Source organism: Durio zibethinus, chromosome 13 (genome assembly GCF_047325235.1).
Source record: "Durio zibethinus cultivar Kanyao isolate XHJ-2024 chromosome 13, ASM4732523v1, whole genome shotgun sequence".
Lineage (NCBI taxonomy): Eukaryota > Viridiplantae > Streptophyta > Magnoliopsida > Malvales > Malvaceae > Durio > Durio zibethinus.
The window spans coordinates 2,830,711-2,854,565 of NC_143174.1; the positions used below are offsets into that span (position 1 = coordinate 2,830,711).

The window sequence follows — 23,855 nt, forward strand, 5'->3', positions numbered from 1 at the left end:
TTTAAATTTTATTATTTTTATATTTTTTATTTATCTTATTTTTATATCATGTTATCTATTATATTTTAAATTATAAAATTTAATATGAAGCTGACATAATATTGGAAAGGTGTTAGATGGAGCTGCCCTACATTTGTGTGGATACTTAAATTTATGCTCCGTGCATTAGTTGTCTTGATGTTGGCTTTGCATGGTTGTCTTGATGTTGGTTTTGCATGGTTGTCTTGATGTTGTCTTTGCATTATTAACAGCACTTATGCCTATTATATTCTAATATTTTTCATGATAAAATTGTTCTTCACCACCTTCCTCGTATTAATTTTGTTTTTATTATGTTTTTCCTCTTAAAAAAATTGCATAAAATCTACAGTAATTTTGGAGTTCAGTGCAAATGGTTTCAAAACACAATAAGTAACAAAAAAAAAAAAAAAACCTAAGCACCTTGGCATTTTTTCTCTCAAATGATCACAACCGATGGGGTTGGTGATTTGTGATCAGATTTCTTTTTTTTTTTTTAAATGAAATATTATTAATAAAAAGTGGCAAAGTTATGAACAAAATTTCAACTAAACTCAATCTTGACGAGGGAGAAAAATATTTAAACGAAGTTTTTAAGTGAAATTCGTAAAATTTTTAATTAAAAATAATTAAATTAAAATAAAAATTAATAGAAAGATTTCATTATATTGATTAAGTATACAAAATTTAAAAAAAAATACTAAATTTTAATATATACTTTTAGATAGATATTTTTAGTAAAAATATTGATAAATTTTTTATTGTTGAATAAGAATTTATCAAATTTGAATTATAAACAACATTTTTAATAATTTTATTATATATTATTAATTTTTACATTAAACTCTATCAATCTATCGAAGTAGATATTTTATTAAAGTTTTTATTAAATCATTTAAAAAAAATTTCACAAATTTTAATTAAAAGACTTCATATAAATTTTGTCCGGGAGATCATTGCTAGGGTTGACATCGGGTCAGGTCGGGACGCATTTTTGTTTGTCCCGAATCCAATCCGATCTGAAATTTTTTATTATTTTTTTATATTCGAACTTGACCCGACCCAAAATTTTTGTATAAATCATATCCGATCTCGACCCGACTTGAAATTAATAAAATATTATTTTTTAAATATAAATATATAATTTTATAATTATATAAATAAAAAATTAAAAAATAATTTTTAATATAATATCGGGTCAAATTGAGTTTATCTAAAACTCGAACACAACCCTACCATCGATTTTTTGTTAATAATATCTGATCCGAAATTTGATTTAAAAAAAAAAAACGACTCTATGAAATTGGATTGGATCGAGTTGAAACCCGTCAAACTCGAATTGAGCTGCTAACCTTAATCATTGCCTAATTCCCTATATCTAATTTGATATAAAATTTTATAACTAGAAAAAAATTTTCTATGATATGACAAAAGATCATGTTTATTTCACTTTTTTCGTAAATACTAGTAATTTGGTGTGTGGTGAAAATGTATTAATTATTTCCAATGGGACAATTTTTTTTTATTATGTTTGAAATCAGTTTAGAGAGATGTCTTTGGATAGAAAATCAAGCTCGAATAATTTATTTAGGTTGTCCGAACTCTGATCTTGGAATTTTTATCCATTTTTAAATTTTGTTATTTAACATTAATGTGAAATTAATATTTTTAAATAATTAAAGATATACAAATGCACATTCAAAAAATAAAGTATATATTATAAAATATAATACTAGTATTATTATTATTATTATTATTATTATTATTATTTCAACAATGGTGGCTCCAATTTTTTTATTAATTTTATTTACTTTAATTTGATTTTTTTTTATCAAAACATACCACTTACTAAAATTATAAAAGATTTAATATTCCTCCTTAATTACAACACCATTGTTTTCAAACATTATTAAATTAATAACACAATAATTAGATAATTTAAACCTAAAATATATGAATTTTACAAATGATACCTATGAAGGGCACGTATGGCAACTAAGCCCCAGTTTGCCATATTTTTCCTTTGCCTGCTCCACTACGATCTCCTTTTTCCAATAAAAATGAAAGTACCTCGTTTAGCAAGGGAAAAATTCATTTTGCCATCCCTACTAAATACCCATGTAATGACTGATCCCGCAAATTAAATTGAGTTGTTCGAAAAGAATAATTTAATCCCTCAATTTAATTATAAACAATTAAATGGAACAAATACCTTATTGTGTTTGAATTTACTTGTAAAATCCTTCTTTAATTTCAAATTTTAATTAGAATTTAAAAAGGTTTGTGTTATACCAAAGGGCCTGGATTCATATCACCTCTACTATAAAAAAGGTTCATTTGATCTTTTAGGAAGAGGGCAAATTGGAAGATACAATTTGGGTAAATTGTGAAATTGTAGAAGATTTAATTGCAGGTAATACTAACCCTAAGTGGCTATATCAACTGTCACATTAATAGTGTAATTAGAGCTGTAAAAAGTAGGATGGTACCAAACAAGTGAAGCATTCAATACTCCACCCTCTTCCTACTTCCTCTCATTATCTATTTCTCTTTTCTTTTTTCATCTTCTCATCATCTAACACAGTGGCTCAATTTCCAACCAGTTCTTCAATCACTAGGACAAGAATTACATCAACAGTTTGCTTACTGCTTGTTTAGTTGTTTATAGCCAAAAATGGTCATTTAAATTATCCTATCTACAATTGGAAAGCTTGAAGAAGATTGCGAAAAACGTTTAAATTGTTCTTTTTTATTATCATATCTCCCAAATTGTTGTTGATTCTCCTTTAATTAACTCTTTTCCTTTTCTTGTCGTTCATATATATATTATATTCTCTTTGCACAAAATTGAAATGCTGGTTCGACTTATAAAATATGTATAGGAGAAAAACATGTATCTTATCCGTCCAATTGGGGGCACTGTCAAGAGAGACAAGCAGAGATCATGGTTCCCTCAAAAAAAATTTTAATTTTTTTTTATAAAATTATCACTAATCTCATCAGATATTATATCCGATCTCTTCTTCTCTCTTAAATTTATTATTTGCTCGCTTTTTCAATTTTCATAAATTTTGCCTCTGCGAACAATAGCGTTAGCAGTTAGTAGTTGTTCAGCCTAATTAATTCATACTATTTCATGTATAACTTGAATTACTTTTTTTTTTTTTTATTTCATCGATTTCATTTTTTGTCAGTGCTTTGAATTTAGACTTTCTAAATCAAAAAGTTCTAAGGCACTTTTAATGCGAGCATTCGTATTTGATTGTGATGGCCAAAGTGTTTAACATGAAACAACTTTTTGTTTTTATTTAGACATGATGGAAGGATATTAAATGGTATTACACTAAATCTATTAAGCATTAATTTTTTTTTATAATTTAAATTTAAATTTAAAATTTTTTATTTATAATCATTTGATTTTAGATTAAATGTTTAACAGTTTAAAAAAAATATATGTTTAATTCCTTAGTTTAATTATAAAAAAGCTTAAGAATTAAAAAATTTATAATGAATTTCATTCTAGATGGTTTTAAGAAGTGAATTGCAACTAATCTTCGGTTCTAAATAAAATTCAAAAGAAAAAAGTGAGAAAAACTTGTAATTGATGCTCAAATTCAACATTTCTACCAGCTCTTTCCTTGTTTAGTTGTTTTCAACCATTTTAATTTTTTTTTCATATTAGAATTTAATAACAAAAAAAAAAAAAAGGAAAAGAAGGTTTCTAAACGTTTAAATCATTTTTTTTTTCCATTTTTCTTAATTCTTTTCCCAATTAATATGTTAGGTTTTTTTAAAAAATCACAAAATTTTTTTTCAATTAAAAAAATTATACATCAATTATTAAATTGAATGTTTGGATAAAATATTAGTTAACTTTTAATGCCTGAGGGAGAAAAAGTAGTTTCTATTCTGTCAACGCTATATTATTAGGAGTTATTATTCGTGAAATATTAATTATTATTCCTTTTGAATTTGTTAATTTTATGAAAAATATTCAGGATTGTTGTATTATTACATCAATCTTTCAGCTTCTTATCAACAAAAACAAAATTCAGACAAATAATTGGAGTTCTCTAATATATTTTGGCCAATTTATATATATTATATCTTATACAAGATAGCTATGATCGTCTTCTGCAGGACATTACATAATCACCTATTAGAGTTAAGAAGGATCAAGTTTTTTTTTTTTTTTTTTTCTTTTTTGGGTCAAAACCACTTGAAATCATCTTGAGAGAGTGGTTTGGATCTTGAAATTCATGAGACAAATTAACGTAAGGATCTTGAAATTCAGACAAATTAACGGAAGTAATCCTTTAACAATTAAAATTTGAAAATTTTAATTTGAAATTTGAAATTTATGAGATCCGTTGATAGAGTTGCTTTCTATTATATAACTCAAAATTATTTAGATTTTTTTTTTTTTTTAATTAGGAGATCTTGATTTCTTGATCTTCATGGTTTTTTTTTTTTTTTTTATTGAACAATTATGAAATCAAGGCAATAACAAAAATTTCGTATGATTCCACCACACATACAATGTGATGGAATCTGAGCCATTGTTTCAAGTCTACTGCTTTCGGTAACAAAAAACATTTTTAATTATGATAATTAACTATTATACCTAATTTCTCGACATTTATATTTAAACACATATCTTTAATTTCTATCAATGATTTTAATTTTATTACTATGATTTCTAATTTTATTAGTATCATTGTTTTTAACCTTATCAAAATCAATTTTATCTAATATTCAAATGGATTGAGAAGTATATTATTTTATAGTTGTCATAACGGTTTTGGAATCGTCAGACGTAAAAAATTTTAAAATAAAAAAAAATAAAAAGAGAGTCGCCACCAATCTTTGTTAGAATGTGATTGGTCACCCAAAAATTTATTTTTTTAATAAAACTATAAAAACGGGTTTAAAGTTTATAAAAAAGATAAATTTCGGTCTACGCAGGTTGGGTCTGAGAGTCGGTTACATGTGAAAAATGATTAGCACTCCCACAACACCTATAAATTGGTACCATTTAATTATGAGCTATTTTCGGTGTTAGATAAAAATGGTTTCAATTTGAAATTTAACACTAATTTCCTTTACTTAAAAAAATAAATTTTGGTTAATTTTTTTTTTTAGGAATATTGAAGAAATCTTTAAGTTAAAGAATTATCTTAAAATTCTTTAACATCTAGGCAGCATTTAAAATAACTTTTTTTGCTTAAGATTTAACATAATATTTCTTAAAATAAAAAATAGCACTTTTTGTGGAAGATAATTGTTAGTGACTCTCCAACATCTAGGCAGAATACCAAAAATTATTTCCTCTAGAATGTTATTTTTGTTTTATTTTATAACATCACAACTTAAATATATATATATATATATATATATATTTGTCTTGTAAAATATGTTATAAAAGGAAGTAAATAATGGTATTGTCAGGTAACAAATAAAAATTAAAGACAAAAAAATACGAAATGAACGTCAACAATAATATAGTGATGCATGTATGCCCATGGATATTATGCCAGATGATAAATGCAATTTAAAAAAAAATGGATTCTTAAATATAATGAGACCACCTTAACTCTCCAACATCTAGGCAGAGCTTAAGTGCAACTGTTTATATTTAAGATTCCAATTTATTATTGTACTTTTATTATTAATTAGCCCCATTATTAATGAGGATTAGGAATTCATATGAAAAACTTAATGAAATAAAATTTCCTAAATACCCTATTATCTAGGCGACATTTGAGAACAAATTACTTCATGTGAGAATTTTATACGTGTCCTTGGAATTTTGAAATGGTTTTGGTTAGAGATTAAGCCAAGATTTTAAAGGTTAAGGCTTCAAGATTTTGAAGATTCAAAAATGCATATCAAATTTTGGTCTTTAGTTTTTTGGATTTTAAAGTCTTTGATTTTAGGGTTTGAGATTTTGGATTTTAGGGGTTTTTAAAAATTTAGATCTTTAGGTTTTGGATTTTAGGGTTTGAGATTTTGGATTTTAAGGTTAGGGTTTCAAGTTTCAGATTTTGGGATTTAGGTTTTTGATTTTAGGGTTTGAGATTTGAGGTTTGAGGTTTTAAGTTTTGGTTTTAGGGTTTAGAAGATTTAAGGTTTTGCTTTTAGGGTTTTGATGTTTTAAGGTTTAAAGAAAACGTGAACATCTCTAAAAATTTATAATATCTTGGCAGATTTTTGCAGCAAGTTCAATTTTTATAATTAAAAAGTTTTCATGTATTTCCTTTTTTATGAAAGTTCATTATTATTATTATTATTATTATTATTATTATTCTCATCATCATCATCATCTTTTTTATACCATTTTTATTAATTAATCTTTATATAATAATTTTCCAATATCTAGATGAAATTATTTTTAAAAGTATATTTTTATTCCCTCCAACATCTAAGCAGAAAAAATAAAATAAAAAATATTATTCAATTATTATTATTTTTATTATTTTTAGATTATTATTATTATTTTAGCATTTTTAGTATTGTTTTTTTAGTTATTATCCTATTTTATTTTATTTTATTATCAATAAAAATAATCAAATAATTATTCTAATAAATTTAAAAAATTATCATGCATAAATATTAAAAATAAAAAAAAAATAATAATAAAAAATTAAAAAAAAACCTGAACCGGACCTGTCAACGGTCTGGTCAGCGTTGGTTGGACCGGTTTAGAGGTTCGGGAGGTCCAACAGTTCAGATCGATTTGATTGGTTTATTGGCGGTTCATCTGGACCGGTTCAAGGTTGGTTGAAGTGGGTCGTGGGTCGAGTTATGTGAATCTCGGGTCGGATCCGGGTTGACACGCAGATCCCTTTAATCCAAAACGACGTCGTTTTGGGTTTTGCTCTTCTATATAAAACCAATTTTTTTTTACTTCATTCTCACCCTTCAACCTAAAAAAAAGAGTCAGAGCTCCAGAAGAGCTCTGAGGGCTTGGCCAATGTTTGATCATCGGCGTCCGTGTCATTATGCCAGCCATCGTAACTATTATTACCGATGGGCCGTCGTCAATGGTCAAAAAACATAAAAAACTCTCAAACGTTCACCTCGACGTAATCTTTTAAGATTTGGTGTCCGTTTTGTCAGAAACAACCTCGATCGACGTAGATCAAGGCTTGAAGCTTTCGATCTTTCTTTTTAAAAAAAAAAAAAAAACAAAACTGACAAAAAATTTTATTTTTTTACAGGTGGCTTGGAGCTGGGTTCCTCCCTATGAGGAGGATTGTGTTTTTTATTTTTTTTTTTTATGGGTAAGGGATTTATGTATGGTGCTTGGGTTTTTGGGTTTATGAGAGTTTGGGTTTCAAGGTATGGAAACTGGGGGTTCTTTTTTGGGTGTTTGGATGTAAGCAGAGGCTTTGGGGTTTATGCGACTAATGCCTGGGGTTATTTTTAGTGAAGGATTTTGGTAATGGCCAGATGGGTACTGGGGTGAGAAGGTGTCTGAAGATGTATCCAAGAGATTGAAAAGGGAAGAAGTTGGAGCTTAAGTAGATGGGGGTCAGGGTGGTTACAGATATGGCTAAGGTAGGTTGTAAGGTGGTGGTAAGGTGGTGGCAGGAGGCTTGTTGGGAGGCTGAAGGGGCTGTAGGGTAGTGACAGAAGGCTACAGGGTAGGGATGGCTGGAGGTGGCTGCAAGGTGGCTGGTGCCAGGCATTAGTCGCCCTGTTTTCTGTCATTTTTTTTATTTTTTTTTAAATTATTTTTTTAAATTTTTAATAATTTTAATTAAACCAATATTATTATTAAAATTATTATTAATAATACTAAATGAGAACTGAAGATAGTAGACCCGGACAAGATCGATGCCTACTGCTATCCCTTTTTGCACATTACTAAGAATCAGAAATAGGGCAAAGACAAAGACAATGATTTTATCCGGAAGCAAATTGTGGATTTTTCAAAAGTTTTTCCTTTTTTCTTTTGTTGTTATTTTTTTTATTTGTTTTCTTTTAACCATAGGTCAAGTAATAAAGAAAATGATCAAGATGACACAGCGAGTCGAAAAATAAAGAATCGACCGGGATAACATCGTAAGTCGAGAAGTAAAAAATTGACTGGGACAACACTGAGAGTCAAAATTAAAGAATCGATCTGGATAACATCGCGAATTAAAATTATATCTGAAGGTCTTAGAAATCATGCACGAAGATCTTATAGAATCGATCGGGATAACACCACAAGTCAAAAAATAAAAAATCAATTAAGACAACACTGTGAATTAAAAGTATGCCTGGAGATCTTAAAGATTATGCCCGGAGGTCTTACAGAATAGATCGAAATAACACCGTAAGTCAAAAAATTAAAAATAAATCCGGACAACACCGTAAAAAAATCAATCGAAACAATACTGCGAATCAAAATTATGCCTGAAAGTTTTAAAGATTATACCCGGAGGTCTTAAAAATCATGTCCGAAGATCTTACAAAATCGACTGAGATAACACTGCAAGTCAAAAAATTAAAAATTAATCAGGATAACATCGCGAATCGAAATTATGCCCAGAGGTATTAGAAATCATGTCCAGAGGTCTTACTAAATCGACCGGGATAACATCGTAAGTCAAAAAATTAAAAATCGATCGGGACAACATTGCGAATCGAAATTATGTCCGAAGCTCTTAAAGATTATGCTCGAAGGTCTTAAAAATCACATCCGAAGGTCTTACTGAATCAATCGGGATAACACCTTAAATCAAAAAATTAAAAATTGATCGGGACAATACCGCGAATCAAAATTATGCCCGTAGGTCTTAAAGATTGTGTCCGAAGGTCTTAAAAATAATATTCGGAGGTCTTACAAAATCGATCGAGATAATATCGCAAGTCAAAAAATTAAAAATCGATCGGGATAACATCATAAATCAAAATTATCTCAGAGATCTTAAAGATTATGTCCAAAGGTCTTAAAAATCATGTCCGAAGATCTTAAAGAATCGATCGAGATAACACCACAAGTCAAAAAATAAAGACTCGATCTGGATAACACTGAGAATCAAAATTAAGCCCGAAAGTCTTAAAGATTATGCCCGGAGGTCTTAGAAATTTCAAAATCTTTGAATGTTCTTTTAATCAGAGGCAATGAAACTTTAAAATTTTAAAAATCTTTTATCAAAAATCTTGAAAGTTGTGCCCAAAAGTTTTAGAAAACATCTTTAAAAATCTCCAATATCTACACAAATTTTTGGAGCAAGTTCGATTTTCATAATTTTTAAACATTAATTAAAAAGTTTTCATGTATTTTCTTTTTATGAAAGTTCATTATTATTATTATTATTATTATTATTATTATTATCGTCCTTTTTATACCATTTTTATTAATTAATTTTTTATAATAATTTTTTAACATCTATGCGAAATTATTTTTAAAGGTATATTTTATTCCCTCCAACATCTAGGCAGAAAAAATAAAATAAAATAATATTATTTAATTATTATTATTATTATTATTATTTTAGCATTTTTAGTATTGTTTTTTTAGTTATTATCCTATTTTATTTCATTTTATTATCAATAAAAATAATCAAATAATTATTCTAATAAATTTAAAAAATTATCATGTATAAATATTAAAAATAAGACTAAAATTAAAAAAAATAATAATATAAAAATTTTTTAAAATTTTTTAAAAAAATACATGAACCGGATCGATCAACAATCCGGTCAACGCTGGTCTGGATCAATCTGATTGATTCGACGGTTCAATCAGCGGTTCGGGCAGTCCAGCAATTCAGATTAGTTCAACCAATTCATTGGCGGTTCGTATGAACCGATTTAAAGCTGGTTGAAATGGGTCGTGGGTCGGGTTGCACAGATCCCGGGTCGGATCTGAGTTGACGTGCAGATCCCCTTAGTCCAAAACGATGTCATTTAGGTTTTGCTCTTCTATATAAAACCAAAATTTTCTTTTTACTTCATTCTCACCCTTCAGCCCAAAAAAATGAGTCAGAGCTCCAGAAGAGCTTTGAGGGCTCGGTCGACGTTCAGTCGTCGACATCCGTGCCGTCGTGCTGACTGTCGCATCGGCTGTTGCATTTATCGCTGCCAATGGGTCGTCATGACAATAAAAAAACACAAAAAACTCCCAAACGTTCACCTTGACATGATCTTTTTAGATTTGGTGTCCGTTTTGCCAGAAACAGCCCCGATGACGTAGATCGAGGCCTGAAGCTTTCGGTCTCCCTTTTTTTTAAAATAAAAAATAAAATTGACAAAATTTTTTATTTTTTTGCAGGTGGCTTGGCACTGGGTTCCTCCATATGAGAAGGACTATGTTTTTTGTTTTTTTTTTTTATGGGTAATGGTTTTTGTGTATGGTGCTTGGGTTTCTGGGTTTATGAGAGTTTGGGTTTCTGGGTATGGAAACTGGGGGTTCTTTTTTGGGTGTTTGGATGTTGGCAGAGGCTCTGGGGTTTAGGCGACTGATGCCTGAGGTTATTTTCAGTGAAGTATTCTGGTAGTGACCAGATGGGTGTTGGGGTGAGAAGGTGTCTGAAGATGTATCCAAGAGATTGAAAAGGAAAAAAGCTATGGTTTTAAGTAGATAAGGATTAGGGTGGCTGCAGATATGGCTAGGGTAGGTTGTAGGGTGGCGGTAAGGTGGTTGCAGGAGGCTGATCGGTAGCCTAAAGGGGCTGTAAGGTAGTGGCAGAAGGCTGTAGGGTAGGGATGGCTAAAGGTGGTTGCAGGGTGGCTGGTGCTAGGCATTAGCCACCCTGCTTTCTACCACTTTTTTATTTTTTTAATTATTTTTTATTTTTTCAAATTTTAATAATTTTTAATTTTAATTAAACAAATATTATTATTATTATTAAAATTATTATTAATAATACTAAACGAGAACTGAAAATAGTAGACCCTAACAAAATCGGTATCTACAATAGTATCTTAAACTGTTCTTAAGAAACCATTGTTTGAGAAATTAATCTATTAAGTAGTGAAAATAATTAAAATGTAATTAATAAAGTTAAGGATTATATTTTATAGGAACAAGCAGATTAAGAAGCTGCTCTGATCAATAAATAGCCACCATCCTACTTATCTGAAGGAGCATTGTTGCTATCTGAAACATATATATAGTAATCGTTATGGTTGGCTTAGTTGACAGTGAGTCACAGTCTTCAGAATGAAAACAAGTAGTTGGAAGTTCTTCCTGTAAGATTGCAGGCAGAAGTGCCAACTGCCATCCCCCTATCCTATTACTGCAAATGCTGTTCCAGCCTTCCAGTCCAGGGTTGAGTGCTTTGTTATTGAAACTAGCTATATCACTAGATATGGAAACTGCATAGCTTATTCACCCTTCTTTTTTCCTGTTATTCATTCAAAGCTGCATGAATTTCAGAGAAGGATCATGAAATTTGCTATTGAGGGGGGAAAATTTCGGCATATTTCAGGTGTTAGAGTTTGGTAGAGAAAGTGGCAATAGTTCATTTCACTAATGTATTATGTAATTAATATCTTTCTCGTTACAGTAATGAAAAATTGATGATAATCCGGTGAGATGATGTATTGGACGAAACCTAAAAACCATTACCGATAAAAAAAAAAAAAAAGGCAAGAATTTAATTTCAATTGTGCTTTATAATCTTTTAAACATAGAAAATTAAAGAAAATTTCATGATCACTAGACTATGTATGAAGTTGAATTGAATAAAGTAATATGGAAAATGCTAGTTATATCTTGAGGTCTGCTCAATCCTCAGAGCATTATTTGTTTGTGGAAAAAATCTCTGATGAGGCATGAGATCAGTGCTACACAACATAGGTACAAAATTAAATGCTATTTAATTAGGACCACAACAATGAATTTCTATCACAGAGATTTCAGTTAAGCAAAGAAAAATCATAAATGTCCTGTTTCCACAATAAAATAAAATAAATTTCCAACCGTATGAATTGAATAAAGATTATTAGGAACAGTGGTCAACCAACGAAAATGAAAGTTGAAAATTTAAGAAAGAAATTAATAGGAAAGCAAAAATGCTGCTAGAAGGAGTTGAAGGTACATCATATAAAATATTTATAAATCCCTTCTCTTAACCTATATTCAATAAAAAAGTTCTTTTTTTATATTGATTATAATTTTTTCTTAATTTTATAAATGAGATTAAAAAATTATCACATATCTTATTTTTTATTATATCTTAAAAAAATCTGTATTGTTTGTTAATTTTGGTAGTAAACATATAAAACAAATTGCTTGAAAATAGTTCATTAGTCTAAGAAATGTTTGTTGAGATCACGTTAACTCTGATATCATTTATTAGATAAAAAATCTCAATCTAATTGAATATTTACACTAACAAAAGTAAAATCAAATAATTAATTAATCATAAAAGATATAATAATTTAACATGGTTCGGCTAATCGACTTACGTCCACGAATGAAAAAAAAATTCACTAATTGTATAGAACTGCAAACATATATCATATCAATCTCACTCACTATTAATACCCATAGACCCTTTCAATCTTCTTTAGTTCTATGAAATATTTTTAATCCAAATAAACACATATCCTTATTCACCCATGCACTATATTTATGGAGACCCTTTCAGTCTTCTCTAGTCTACTCATAAATATTCAATCATATATATCTATAAGACGTTAATCTCTAATAGTTCTATAAGGTATCTATCATATAAAACCCTATAATTTTCTTATATCTTTTTCTCATACTTAACTTCATAAAAACTCTACTAATTTATAAGCATACAAATTTGCCTATCAAAAATCTCTTTCTTCTTAAAATTATTATCTTACAAGTTTTTTGTCTATCAAATAATATCTAACCAATTCCAAAAAAATCTCTTGTGAGATTTGAGTCATTATTCTCAACAATCTCCACCTTAACTCAAATTCTATCAATTATCAATTTTCATACTAAACATACTTGGTTTCACCTGTAATAGAAGTCTCATAATCATCTTTTCTTCTATTTCTTCACGCTTTTATGCAAATCAATCCTCAAAATATGAGCTCGAACTCTTTCATTGTATCGAGTTTTTCTAGGCTTACCTCTTCCTGTGTCTTGAATCTTCAGCCTAATATCATTTATTAGGTAAAAAGCCTTAATCTAATTAAATATTCACACCAATTAAAGCAAAATCAAATAATTAATCGATCATATAAAAGAAAATAATTTAACGTGGTTTGACCCAACCGACCTACGTCTATGGATGAGAAAAAATATCCACTAATTGTAGAGAATTACAAATATACATCAAATCAATCTCTCTGACTATTAAAATCTGTAAATCCTCTCAATTTTTTTTAATCCTATAAAGTATTTTTTATCCAAATAAAAACATATCCATTTATGACTATGCACCATATCTATGTGGATCATCTCAGTCTTCTCTAGTCCACTCATAAATATTCGAGCATACACACCTATAAGATGCTAATTTTTAGTAGTGCTATAGGGTATCTATCGCATAAAATCTTACAACTCTCTTATATTTTTTTATACCTAACTCTATATAGACTTTATTTATTTATAAGTATACAAACTTGCCTATGAAGAATCATTTCCCTTTAAGAATTCTTTTTTTGTAAGTTTTCTTATCTATCAAGCAATATTTAACCAATTACAAACAAATCTGTTATGGGATTTGAGCTACTATTTTTAACAATCTCCATTTTAACTCTAATTCCATCAATAATCAATTTTCATGCTAAACATGCTTGACTTCACCTATAATAGAAGTCTCATAATCATCTTCTCTTATATATTTTCATGTTTTATGCAAATCAATCTTCAGAACACGAACTTGAACTCTTTCACTGAATTGAGCTTTTTTAGGCTTGCCTTTAAGGGTATAAATGATATATTAGTACTCATAAGCTATTCAAAATTTATCAAATAAAACTTGAATTCAACTCGATTATTATCGAGTTGAGCTCGAGTTCGAGTAGCTTGATTTATCAATCGAGCCGAGTTTGAGCATTCATATACTTGACTCAAGTAGCTCATAAGCCTAATTGAGTTTTTATATTTTAATATATTTTAATTATTTTAATTAATAAAATATATCGAACTCGAGCTCAAGCACAAATAATCAAGCTTTTATCGAATATAAGAATCGAGCATATTTTTACATGTTAATTGAGCCCAATCGAGTGAATTCGAGTAGCTTAATTTCTATCTTAAGTTGAGCTCGAGTTTAAAAAATAAAACACGATCGAATTTGAGCCAAGTTTTGAGCCTCAAATTTCAAATCAAGTTCAAGTCCGAGTTTAATACTGTATCAACTCAGACTTGATCATTATACCTTTACTTGCCTCTTATCGTGTCTCAAACTTTTAACTTGATACCGCTTGTTAGAGATCACGACAGCTCTGATATCACTTATTAGGTAAAAAAGCCCTAATCTAATTGAACATTCACATCAACAAAAGCAAAATCAAATAATTAATCGATCACATAAAAAATAATAATTTAACATGGTTTGGCTTAACTAATTTATGTTAACGGATGAAAAAAATATTCACTAGTTGTAAAGAATTACAAACATATATCAAATTAATCTCAGTCATTATTAATACTCATAAACCCTCTCAGTCTCTTATAATCTTATGGAGTATTCTCAACCTAAATAAATACATACCCATATGCACCCATGCACCATATCTATGTGGACTCTCTCGATCTCCTCTATTCCACTTATAAACATTCAAGCACACGCACCTATAAAACGTTAATCTCTAATAGTCTTAAGGGGTGTCTATCTAATAAAATCTTATAACTCTCTTATATCTTTTTTTTCATACCTAACTCTATAGAGACTTTACCAATTTACAAGTATACAAACTTGCCTATCAAAAATCATTTTCTTCTTAGAATTCTTCTCTTGTAAGCCTTTTTATCCATCAAGTAATATTTAGTCAATCCAAATAAATCTCTTATGAAATTTGAGTAACTATTTTTAACAATCTTCATTTTGACTCAAATTTTATTAATCATCAATTTTCATGCTAGATATACTTGGTTTCACCTACAATGAAAGTCTCATAACAATTTTCTTTGTGTGTTTTTTACGCTTCATGCAAATCGATCTTCAAAATACAGACTCGAACTCTTTTCTTGAATTGAGCTCTTCTAGGCTTGCTTCTTCCCATATCTCAAACATTTAGCTTTGATACCATTTGCTAGGTAAAAAACCCTAATCTAATTGAACATTCATACCAGCGGAAGTAAAATCAAACAATTAATCAAAATAATTAATCAATCAAACAAGAGATAATAATTTAACGTGATTTAGTCTAGTTGACCTATATCCACATATGAGAAAAAAGATTCACTATTTATAGAGAATTATAAACATACATTAAATTAATTTTATTAACTATTAATATCTATAGACCTTTTCAATTTTTTCTAATCCTATAGAGTATTTTCAACTCAAACAAATATATATCCATATGCAACTATACACCATATTTATGTGGACCCTCTCAATATCCTTTAGTGCATTTATAAACATTAAAATATATACACCCATAAAACATTAATCTCTAGGAATCTTATAGGATGTTTATCCCATAAAATTCGTACAACTATCTTATATTTTTTTCTATTAATTTATAAACATATAAACTTATCTATTAAGAATTTTTTTCTTTTTAAAATTTTTTCTTGTAAATCTTATTATTTATCATGTAAAATCTAATCAATTTAAAATAAATCTCTTATAGAATTTAAACCATTATTATGAATAATATTAATTTGGATAAAAAATATTGTAGAATTTCCAATTAACATGATAAGATTATGCATCTAATTTGATTCAAAAAATTAATCATTTGGAGACATAGAAATTTGCATCAAATTAATCTTGAGCTGAAGCAAAAAAATAAATAAATAAATAAATAAAGACCCGCATATGGGAATTGAATAAGTTATGGGCACTCCCAAATATTTGCTACTGTATTGTTTATTAATCATTTTTTTTCGTACTTAAAACTTTCAAAATTTAAATTATGATTATAAAAATTAAAAATATAATATTTTATCAATAAATTACATTATGGTTGAGAATTACTAATCACTTTGTAAATATGGGTAAGAGAGCTTAGCAGTATGTGATACCATACTCCCATAAAAAATTTTATTTTTATTTTTATTTTTAATATTATTTTATACAATCAATTTATACTGCCAAGGTGATGTATGAATACATTGTATGTAATTTATATTTTTAATTTATTAAAATTTTATTTTAGATTTAAGTCACATTATGTGAGTATTTGCCTCAACTTTTTGTTGCTTTATGATTTTTTTTTTTTTGGGGTAAATATACGTTAATTGCTACGTATTAGTAGACTTTTATTCTGAAAGAAAAATGAAAAAAAAAAGTTTACTTGGTATATATATATATAAATATATATATATATATATCGAAATTGGTTTATTATTAATCTTTCAATAAATATAAGAAAAAGAATAAATCTAATTTAATTGAAGAAGCGGTTTGCAGTGACATACTACTTAATAGAATAGATCATTATTATGCTGAAGTCGTGAAATTTTTTGGACAGCCAATAATAAATCTAATTATACAAAGATTTTTCCTGCAACCATGGTCCTAAGACATTTAGGTCTCATAAAGATAGCATAAATTTCAACCATGCAAACTTGGCATAAATTTCAACCATGCAAACTTACTTATAAAACCAAACATGCTGTAGCTTTCACTGTCCCTATAAACTTTATTACTTTTCTTGTTTGTTTGCAATTTCTAATTATTTGGACTTAGCTGGTTTCACACTTAATCTAAGCTTTTTTCGTGGCCTCAATCAGGCAGTGTATCTAACTTTTTACATTAAAAAAATTCATTGGCATGCAAGATAGCTACAAGCCATTTCCTTGGTTAACAAGTTTAATTTATCTTTCCCATTGACAAACAAATAAATGTATCATCAAATTGGTCCAATTCCTTGAAATTTTAGTCAAAATAAACCATTATAGAATGAATGTGTAAACAAGAAGCATCAATTTGTCTTTTAGAAAGCTATATAGGAAACAAAAGATGAAGTAAAAATATGAAACAAGGGTCTAAAATCCGAGTCTTGAAAAGCTGTCATAACTGAATACATCGATCACGTAATCAACAAACCTTACCTAATTGAATTGAATTGAATTATAATACTTTTTAAGTAATCTCCGCGAAGAAAAGTCACTATAAATAAAGTTATTTTTTATACATTGACAGTAAAAAATTTTTTTTTTATCTTCAAAAGCGAAATTCAAAGATTATCGCATCCCATTTTTTAAAATTTTTTTACTATAATATATGTCATCCCATTAGCCCTTGTAAAATCTAAAATAACACTTGAAAGACAGACAGGATTTGATTAGTATTATGCTCAAATGTACAAGAGAATGGTTTCCATCAGTGGTGAGAAAAAAATAACTTTTAACTAACAAGTGAGATTCTTAATCTACATGCACAGAGAAGAAAACTTCAGAAGAAGAAAAAAAAGATAAATCAGATAATGTTCCACCAAAATGAGAAGCTTTGTTTAACCAGCATGGAATATATTTATTTCTGCGCACTCCCCTATTTTAAGTTGAACACCATGTTAGTATGGATTATTGAAGATTTAATCATCACAAACCAGCATCTTTGCATATTGGAGCCTGAGTGACTTGATCAGTTGATAGGGTGCCCAAGTTCAGTTCATCAGTTACTGATGGAGCATAATCCATTTGATCCATACCAAGGGAAGGATTTTTCTTCTTATCTGTTGCCAGCAGGGCGGAATACGTTTGACCTGCCGCAGATGGGATTGAGTCCAACGGATCTATTGTTGGTTGAGATGTAGTTGGCGGAGATGGATTTTTTTGCTCTAGATTGTTTTCAACACTTTCATATTCCGAGAGGAGATCCATAAACTCATTAAGCAAACGCTGGACTTTTCTATTGGATGCCATTGCTGGAAGAATGTCCTCTCTTAAAAGTTTGTGCTTTCTCATTCCCTGCAAAGATCCAGATAGGTTAAGGGAATGAATCATTGCAGGAACCCCTTGAGGCTAAATCAAAAAAAGAAAAAAAAAAGTAGAGGGCTAGCATGTCAGAAACAGGATATGCGGCGAAGACCTGACCACAGGCTGGCGGGATGGACCTTGGACATGGGTTTCCAAGCCCCAGCCCAGCCCAAGATATTATTTAATTTTAAGTCCAAAATATATTTAAAATATTAATATTTAATATTTTAAATATTTTGCGGCCTCTTAGACCTGAAGGGCCAAGCCAGGCCTTGTGCAGGATTTTAAAAAGCTAACTAAGCCTGAACTGGCCGGCCCAGCCAGTAAACAACTCTAATGTAACGAGTCTCGTGTTAGATAAAGAGGCTTTGATTGAAAATTAAAATTAACAAAACAATTCCTTGAAACAATACTTTTGTTACCTTCTGAGGACATCAACACTCTAGAAAGATTTTAAAACTGATTGAACCAAAAAATTTAAGAATTATATGATTTATAAAGCAGCTAAGATGATGCATTTTCCAAGAAGTGATAATCCTCGAATATCAAGGCTATGATGGAAAAAGATGCACTAAAATCAATGGAGCCTTATTTTTAAGAAATTGGGATTACAGACTTACAAGTACATAGGGGTCCCAAGCAGGATTCTTGGAATCAGAAGCCATCCCGGTTGGTGGCCCGAGAAAACTTTCACAGACTTCTCGCAAACGAGATTCATCTGCTTCTCTGCAAAAGAGCATGTATAGTTTGTCAATGATTTATTTTTATGTTTGCGCCCAAATATGCGAGAGAGAACAGTATTCTGCAGAAATGCGTAGATGTGAAAGTTATATTTCAATGCACTGAATACAAGCTTCACATCTAGTAACAAAAACACATAAGCCTACATTGAGGAAGCCATAAGTGTTATTTTCTCAAAAATGCATTTGGTAGGGGAGAAAGACAAACCTTGCTAGGAAGCGTATGTAGGAAAGAAGGCTCTGGCGATATTCATTAGGGGATTTCAAAGCCAAAGATGATGCCAACTGAGCTTCTAAATGAGCACGTGTCTGCACTCCATCATCAGTTACCCTGTTGCACAACATGATCACTGGTGTAATTCTAGGAACAACACAGTTAAAAGAGCTTCTTAAAATAATTAAAAACTGGGATTTATTTAGAATTATTTCTTTAGCAGGTACTGTGTCAAAAGGAACTTTAGTAAGAGAAAACTGTAACTGAAATTCATGCCAGCAACAGAGATAAGATGTCAAACAAATACCAAGAATCAAATCTGATATGGCTTCAGGATTTTAGGGTAAAATATTAATAGCATCAAACCTGCTCCAGCCTGGCTTTCTGGCCAAATATTTCCTGACATCCACCTGAAGGGCAGCGAGCTCACCAGTGTGAATTGAACCCAAATTCCAAGAACTAGCAAAATTTGATGCAGGGAAGCAGTCATCTGCAACCCTCAGCCAACACCTGAGGCTCATGTCAAAGAGAAACGCATGCCGAGTAGCCAACACAATGAGAGGAAAACCAGATTTTGATAACTTAGCAGATATGACTTTGATTGTGCCTGAAAAGAGACATAAAAATGTCAGGAAATACGTGCAACATCCCACATGAACAAGACATCATAAGCAGTCAACCTTCTACTACAAAACAATAAGTCTTCAAACATCATACAAAGGCACAAATTATATCAAGTACATGTACCTTTCGCAGACGAGCTAAGGTCCAAAGTGATTAAAGATGCCAAAGAATCATGGAGGAGACAGTTCCTATTGAAGAGATCCCATAAATACAAAGATCCTTTCCTTGTGACCAACAATAATTTCCAGCTCTCATCACAATCTATGAATGTTGCAGCAGATCCTGTCATCATGGTAGGTAATGCACGTCTTCCACACTTTGTATAAACCTTCAAAAACATAACCAAACAAGACTAAGGTTCATTTGCCAAACAATTTATGAAATCTAACTGTAATGATTAGCCAGGAATGATACCATACAAGCACATGCAAGGCCCAAGTCTAAAGCCCACTCTTGAAATCAAAATGGTTAAATGCCTACACAAAACTATGGTAACACCACACCCCCAGCAAAAATGGAAAAAAAAAATAGTAGGAAAACCATGAACTTGATAGCAAGATACCACACAAAAAGATTAAAAAAAACATACAATTGCTGAACAGAAATTCCAATAGTATTGTCCAATGACTCCAGAACAGTTGTTACAGGATAAAGAAATATAAATTCTGCCTGGTTAAGATAGAGAGCTCTTACTTACCTGTAGACACCCATCTTCGCATCCAACAGCCCAGAAGTTTGCATTTCCAGCTAAAACAGAGACTTTTCCTGAGATACGGTCAGTCCAAAGAGTTTGAGCCCCTCTAGTGCAAACAATTTCTGTTTCTTTCATCATACATGCATTTCCCACACCAACAATGTCATTCACAGCATGTGCCCTAGGACAAGCTTCCAAGCAAACTGGAGTCATATCCTCACCTTCTTTCTTGTCAAATACCCTAATTGAAAGAGATGTGGTCGAGGTAGCAGTGGAACCTGAAGGCTTCATATTTCCAGACTGTTCTACATTGATGCTATGATCTTGGCCAGTAGAGACTGGAACTTTCTCAATAACCAGGCTGTCTGTAACAGTAGCCCTGGCAGTGACCCCTGAGCGCTCCTTTAAGTCGGAGCTTCTGCTAATGGTTCCCCTGACAGAAGCTTCCCTCAAACTATCATCAGTAGGAACTATGCCATTATCATTTTTTCTGCGATCAGAAGACGCAACAGGGAAGTCTAGCGCTTGAGATTGAGCACTGCCACAAATATTTTCCTGCTGAATAGGCACACCGACTGCTTCAGGAATGATCCTCTTTCTACCATCAGCACGTCTATATTCTCTTTGTTTCACAGGACTAGAAATCCGGGCAGAACTCACCACTTTATTTAATTCGTCAGTAGCAGCAAGCCCACTCTTCTTCCCATTGTTATTCTGAGGCTCAGAGATTTTGTTTGTGACCCCCAACTCAACAGAAGTTTTTACAGGTATCTGGTTCTGCTGAACATCCAAAGCCACTTTTTTGCTAGGGGTTTGCTTGGCTGAAGCAGCTTCAAGCAATAACTGTGCAGGACTCTCCGCCAAATTCGCCTGTCGACCTCTGACATCACCATAACGACTTCTCTTTAACTCATCAAGTTCAGCATCACTTAGCCTGTGGCCAAGTTCTTTCACTTCAAAATGGAAAGTAGCCACTGTCCCATCCAATGAACACGCAAAGAGAGAATAGCCATCAGGGCTCCTGTTTATGAAATGAGATTATCATTAAGAGATAAAGAAAAAATGGCATAAGGAGAGAAAGGCTACCACAATGTGAACAAATGTGCAAATCAAAGACAGAACACATACATCTTTCACTAAAATGAAAAATTTTACCAGGATAAATCCACAACACTTTGACTGAAGAAATGCTTGGCTACAAAGAGAGGGCGAGGACTTGCAGTAGTCCACACAGTTATAGTGCGGTCCTGACTCCCAATTGCAATTACATTATATGGCAACGATTCTTTCCCCCCAATCTTAGCAGCTCCATTTGCCCAGCCTACGGTTGTGGCTTTCGCTTCCTGTGAATTGGCAAAATTCCTTCTGAACATTGAGTGATTAAACTTCACAACAATAACCGGGGCATTGTGGCCTAAGAAGTCAAATGTTGCAGCCCATTCCCCTCTCTCTAGAACAGGTGCAGAATGCCTTGGCTTTTGGTAACCATGAGTGGTTGTTATAAAATGGCCACAAGGGGACCATCCAAGCCGCCTGAAAAATGTAGATCCCAGCTGAAAAGAACATGTTTCCATCAGAAAATGAAACAGAATTTAAGACCAAACAAAATTCCATCAACACAAATAAACATACTGATTTTGCCCAGTGGCCCTCTGTTCTATGAGCAAGACTCCAGTCACTTGTTCGCCATATTATCACTGTCTTGTCATCAGATTGACTCGCTATGAAGGACCCAATGGGATCCCAGGCAACTCCTTTAACAAGACTTGAATGACCCCTGAGCACAGCTGTGCAGATGCCATTGCTCATATTCCATATGTGGATGGTGTTGTCCAAACTCCCACTAGCCAATATTGAGTCATCAGGAGACCAATTAAGATCCACCTACTTCAAGCACAAAATAAAAGAAACTTCCCAGTTGGTCGATATCAAGTGCTTATCAGAAAGCACTACTTCTATCCTTTCTCAACCCACTCTCTTCTCTTCCATTTTCACCAAATCAAAATAAACACATACTTAAAAGTGCAGGCATTAGCAAATGTGTAGTGCGAAAAAGATGTTGCAAAAACTGAGTTTCAAGGTAAACTTATATGCTTCCTTAAGAATGAAAAATCAATTGTGTAGTGAGAAAAAGATGTTGCAAAAACTGAGTTTCAAGGTAAACTTAAATGCGTTCTCGAGAATGAAAAACCAATCAGTATGCAGCATAATAAAACTAAAACTAACTACAGGAGAGAGAGTTGAGATCTTATCAGTGGCTTTATGCCCCAGCTCCCAACATGAAGAACAATATCATTACCACATCTGCAGTGTGTCCCCTCAATGTCATCACAACTTTCCAATTTTCAACATCTGGGGGCTCTCCACTGCCGAACTCAGTGGTCCCCGAACCAGGCTTTCTCTCATGGATTAGAATCACTTGATCATCAGACCCCGATGCAACAAATCGACCATGCTTAGCCCACCTAACACAGTTGACAGACCCAAAGTGATCACGCAAGGTTGCAAGAAGCCTCTGTGTAGATTCATCATTTTCCAAGTCCCTGCCAATAGATTTCATGTTCCATATTCGAACCTGCACTTTTAAGACGATGCAAAAACAGTGATATTTAAGAACAAAAGATACCAATTTACATATAAACTAATAAAAGATCTGTTTGTCAGCATACTTAGATAATCTCTGGCCATATCATTGTAGAATACATATGCTAATCTGCAACTGTGGTCACCTCCACCAGTAGCAAACTTAAGTCAAAAGAGAACACAAAGAGTATTAAGAAGGAAAGTTTTACCTTGTGGTCACCTCCACCAGTAGCAAACCTAAGACCACCAGGCTGAACATCAATGGAGAAAATCTGCATTCCCTCATGCCTAACCCAACTTGGCTTCTCTGCAATCATTTTTCTCTTCTTTTGCTACTTCACAGAACCCTTTCAAATTCTGCTTCTGTTTTCACTATATTGGGTGAAAACTCAAATAAAGACTAGTAAAGCTTATAGCTTCTCAACAAGGGAAACAAAAAAAAAAAAAAAAAACCAACCCACAACTTGAATTGAAACTTAAAGCCAAATTTTTCTTAACATCCATAACCCAAAAAAAAAAAAAAAAAAAAAAAACCCAATTGTGGAAAATGACCAAAACCCAGAAAAAGAAAAAGCTTTACCTTGTTTCTGAAAAACCCAGAAAGGAAAATATGAAAATTTAGGGTTTTGGAGTGCTTAGAAGTAAAGAAAAACAAAGGTCGAAGTATGGTTAATGGGAAGAGAAACAGAGATAAAAAAAATTTTCAAAAAAGGTCTTTTCACCAAAGCTTATTCTAAAACTTAACTGAAAATAATAATTGAGGGTTTTCTTTTGTTTATGGTGAGAAAAAAAGCCCTAATTTCGATTACAAAGAAGCCAAAGGGTAAGAAAGAAAACCCTAGCGAAGAGGAGCTCGCACAAAAAGGATAAAACTTGGTCTTTTTTTAACGGTCAAAATCTTTCTTTGAATATAGTGTGAGAAGGTTCCTAAATACGAAAGACTAAAAATTTTTTTAATTA

General features: G+C 31.1%; 1 protein-coding gene across 4 annotated transcripts; it reads right to left on the minus strand.

Annotated features, from left to right (window-relative positions):
• Positions 1-17,378: 17,378 nt before the first annotated feature.
• Positions 17,379-23,798, minus strand: LOC111303791 (protein HIRA-like). Of its 4 annotated transcripts, none has more exons than XM_022900230.2 (10): positions 23,105-23,798; positions 22,612-22,887; positions 21,945-22,196; positions 21,468-21,865; positions 20,316-21,333; positions 19,742-19,946; positions 19,361-19,601; positions 18,989-19,111; positions 18,661-18,766; positions 17,379-18,031 (listed from the first exon to the last, which is right to left on the minus strand). In XM_022900230.2, the coding sequence occupies exons 1-10, from the start codon at positions 23,210-23,212 to the stop codon at positions 17,663-17,665; spliced, it is 3,096 nt and encodes a 1,031-aa protein (XP_022755965.2). In that variant the 5' UTR covers positions 23,213-23,798; the 3' UTR covers positions 17,379-17,662. The 4 variants fall into 4 exon arrangements, 3 of the variants coding, with proteins under 3 accessions (XP_022755965.2, XP_022755966.2, XP_022755967.2); XM_022900231.2 differs by having other exon boundaries at positions 22,612-22,892; XR_016327020.1 differs by having other exon boundaries at positions 17,865-18,031; positions 18,661-18,842.
• Between the last annotated feature and the right edge of the window lie 57 nt (positions 23,799-23,855).

Bases quoted from the DNA above. Each gene is read 5' to 3' on its own strand.
- LOC111303791 (XM_022900230.2), bottom strand. From the start codon at position 23,212: ATGATTGCAGAGAAGCCAAGTTGGGTTAGGCATGAGGGAATGCAGATT. The intron at 21,334-21,467 runs GTAAAATTTTTC...TTTCATAAACAG, and splicing joins AGTGTTGTGGATTTATCCTG to GAGCCCTGATGGCTATTCTC. The intron at 19,602-19,741 runs GTACATGTACTT...GTCTCTTTTCAG, and splicing joins CCTTAGCTCGTCTGCGAAAG to GCACAATCAAAGTCATATCT.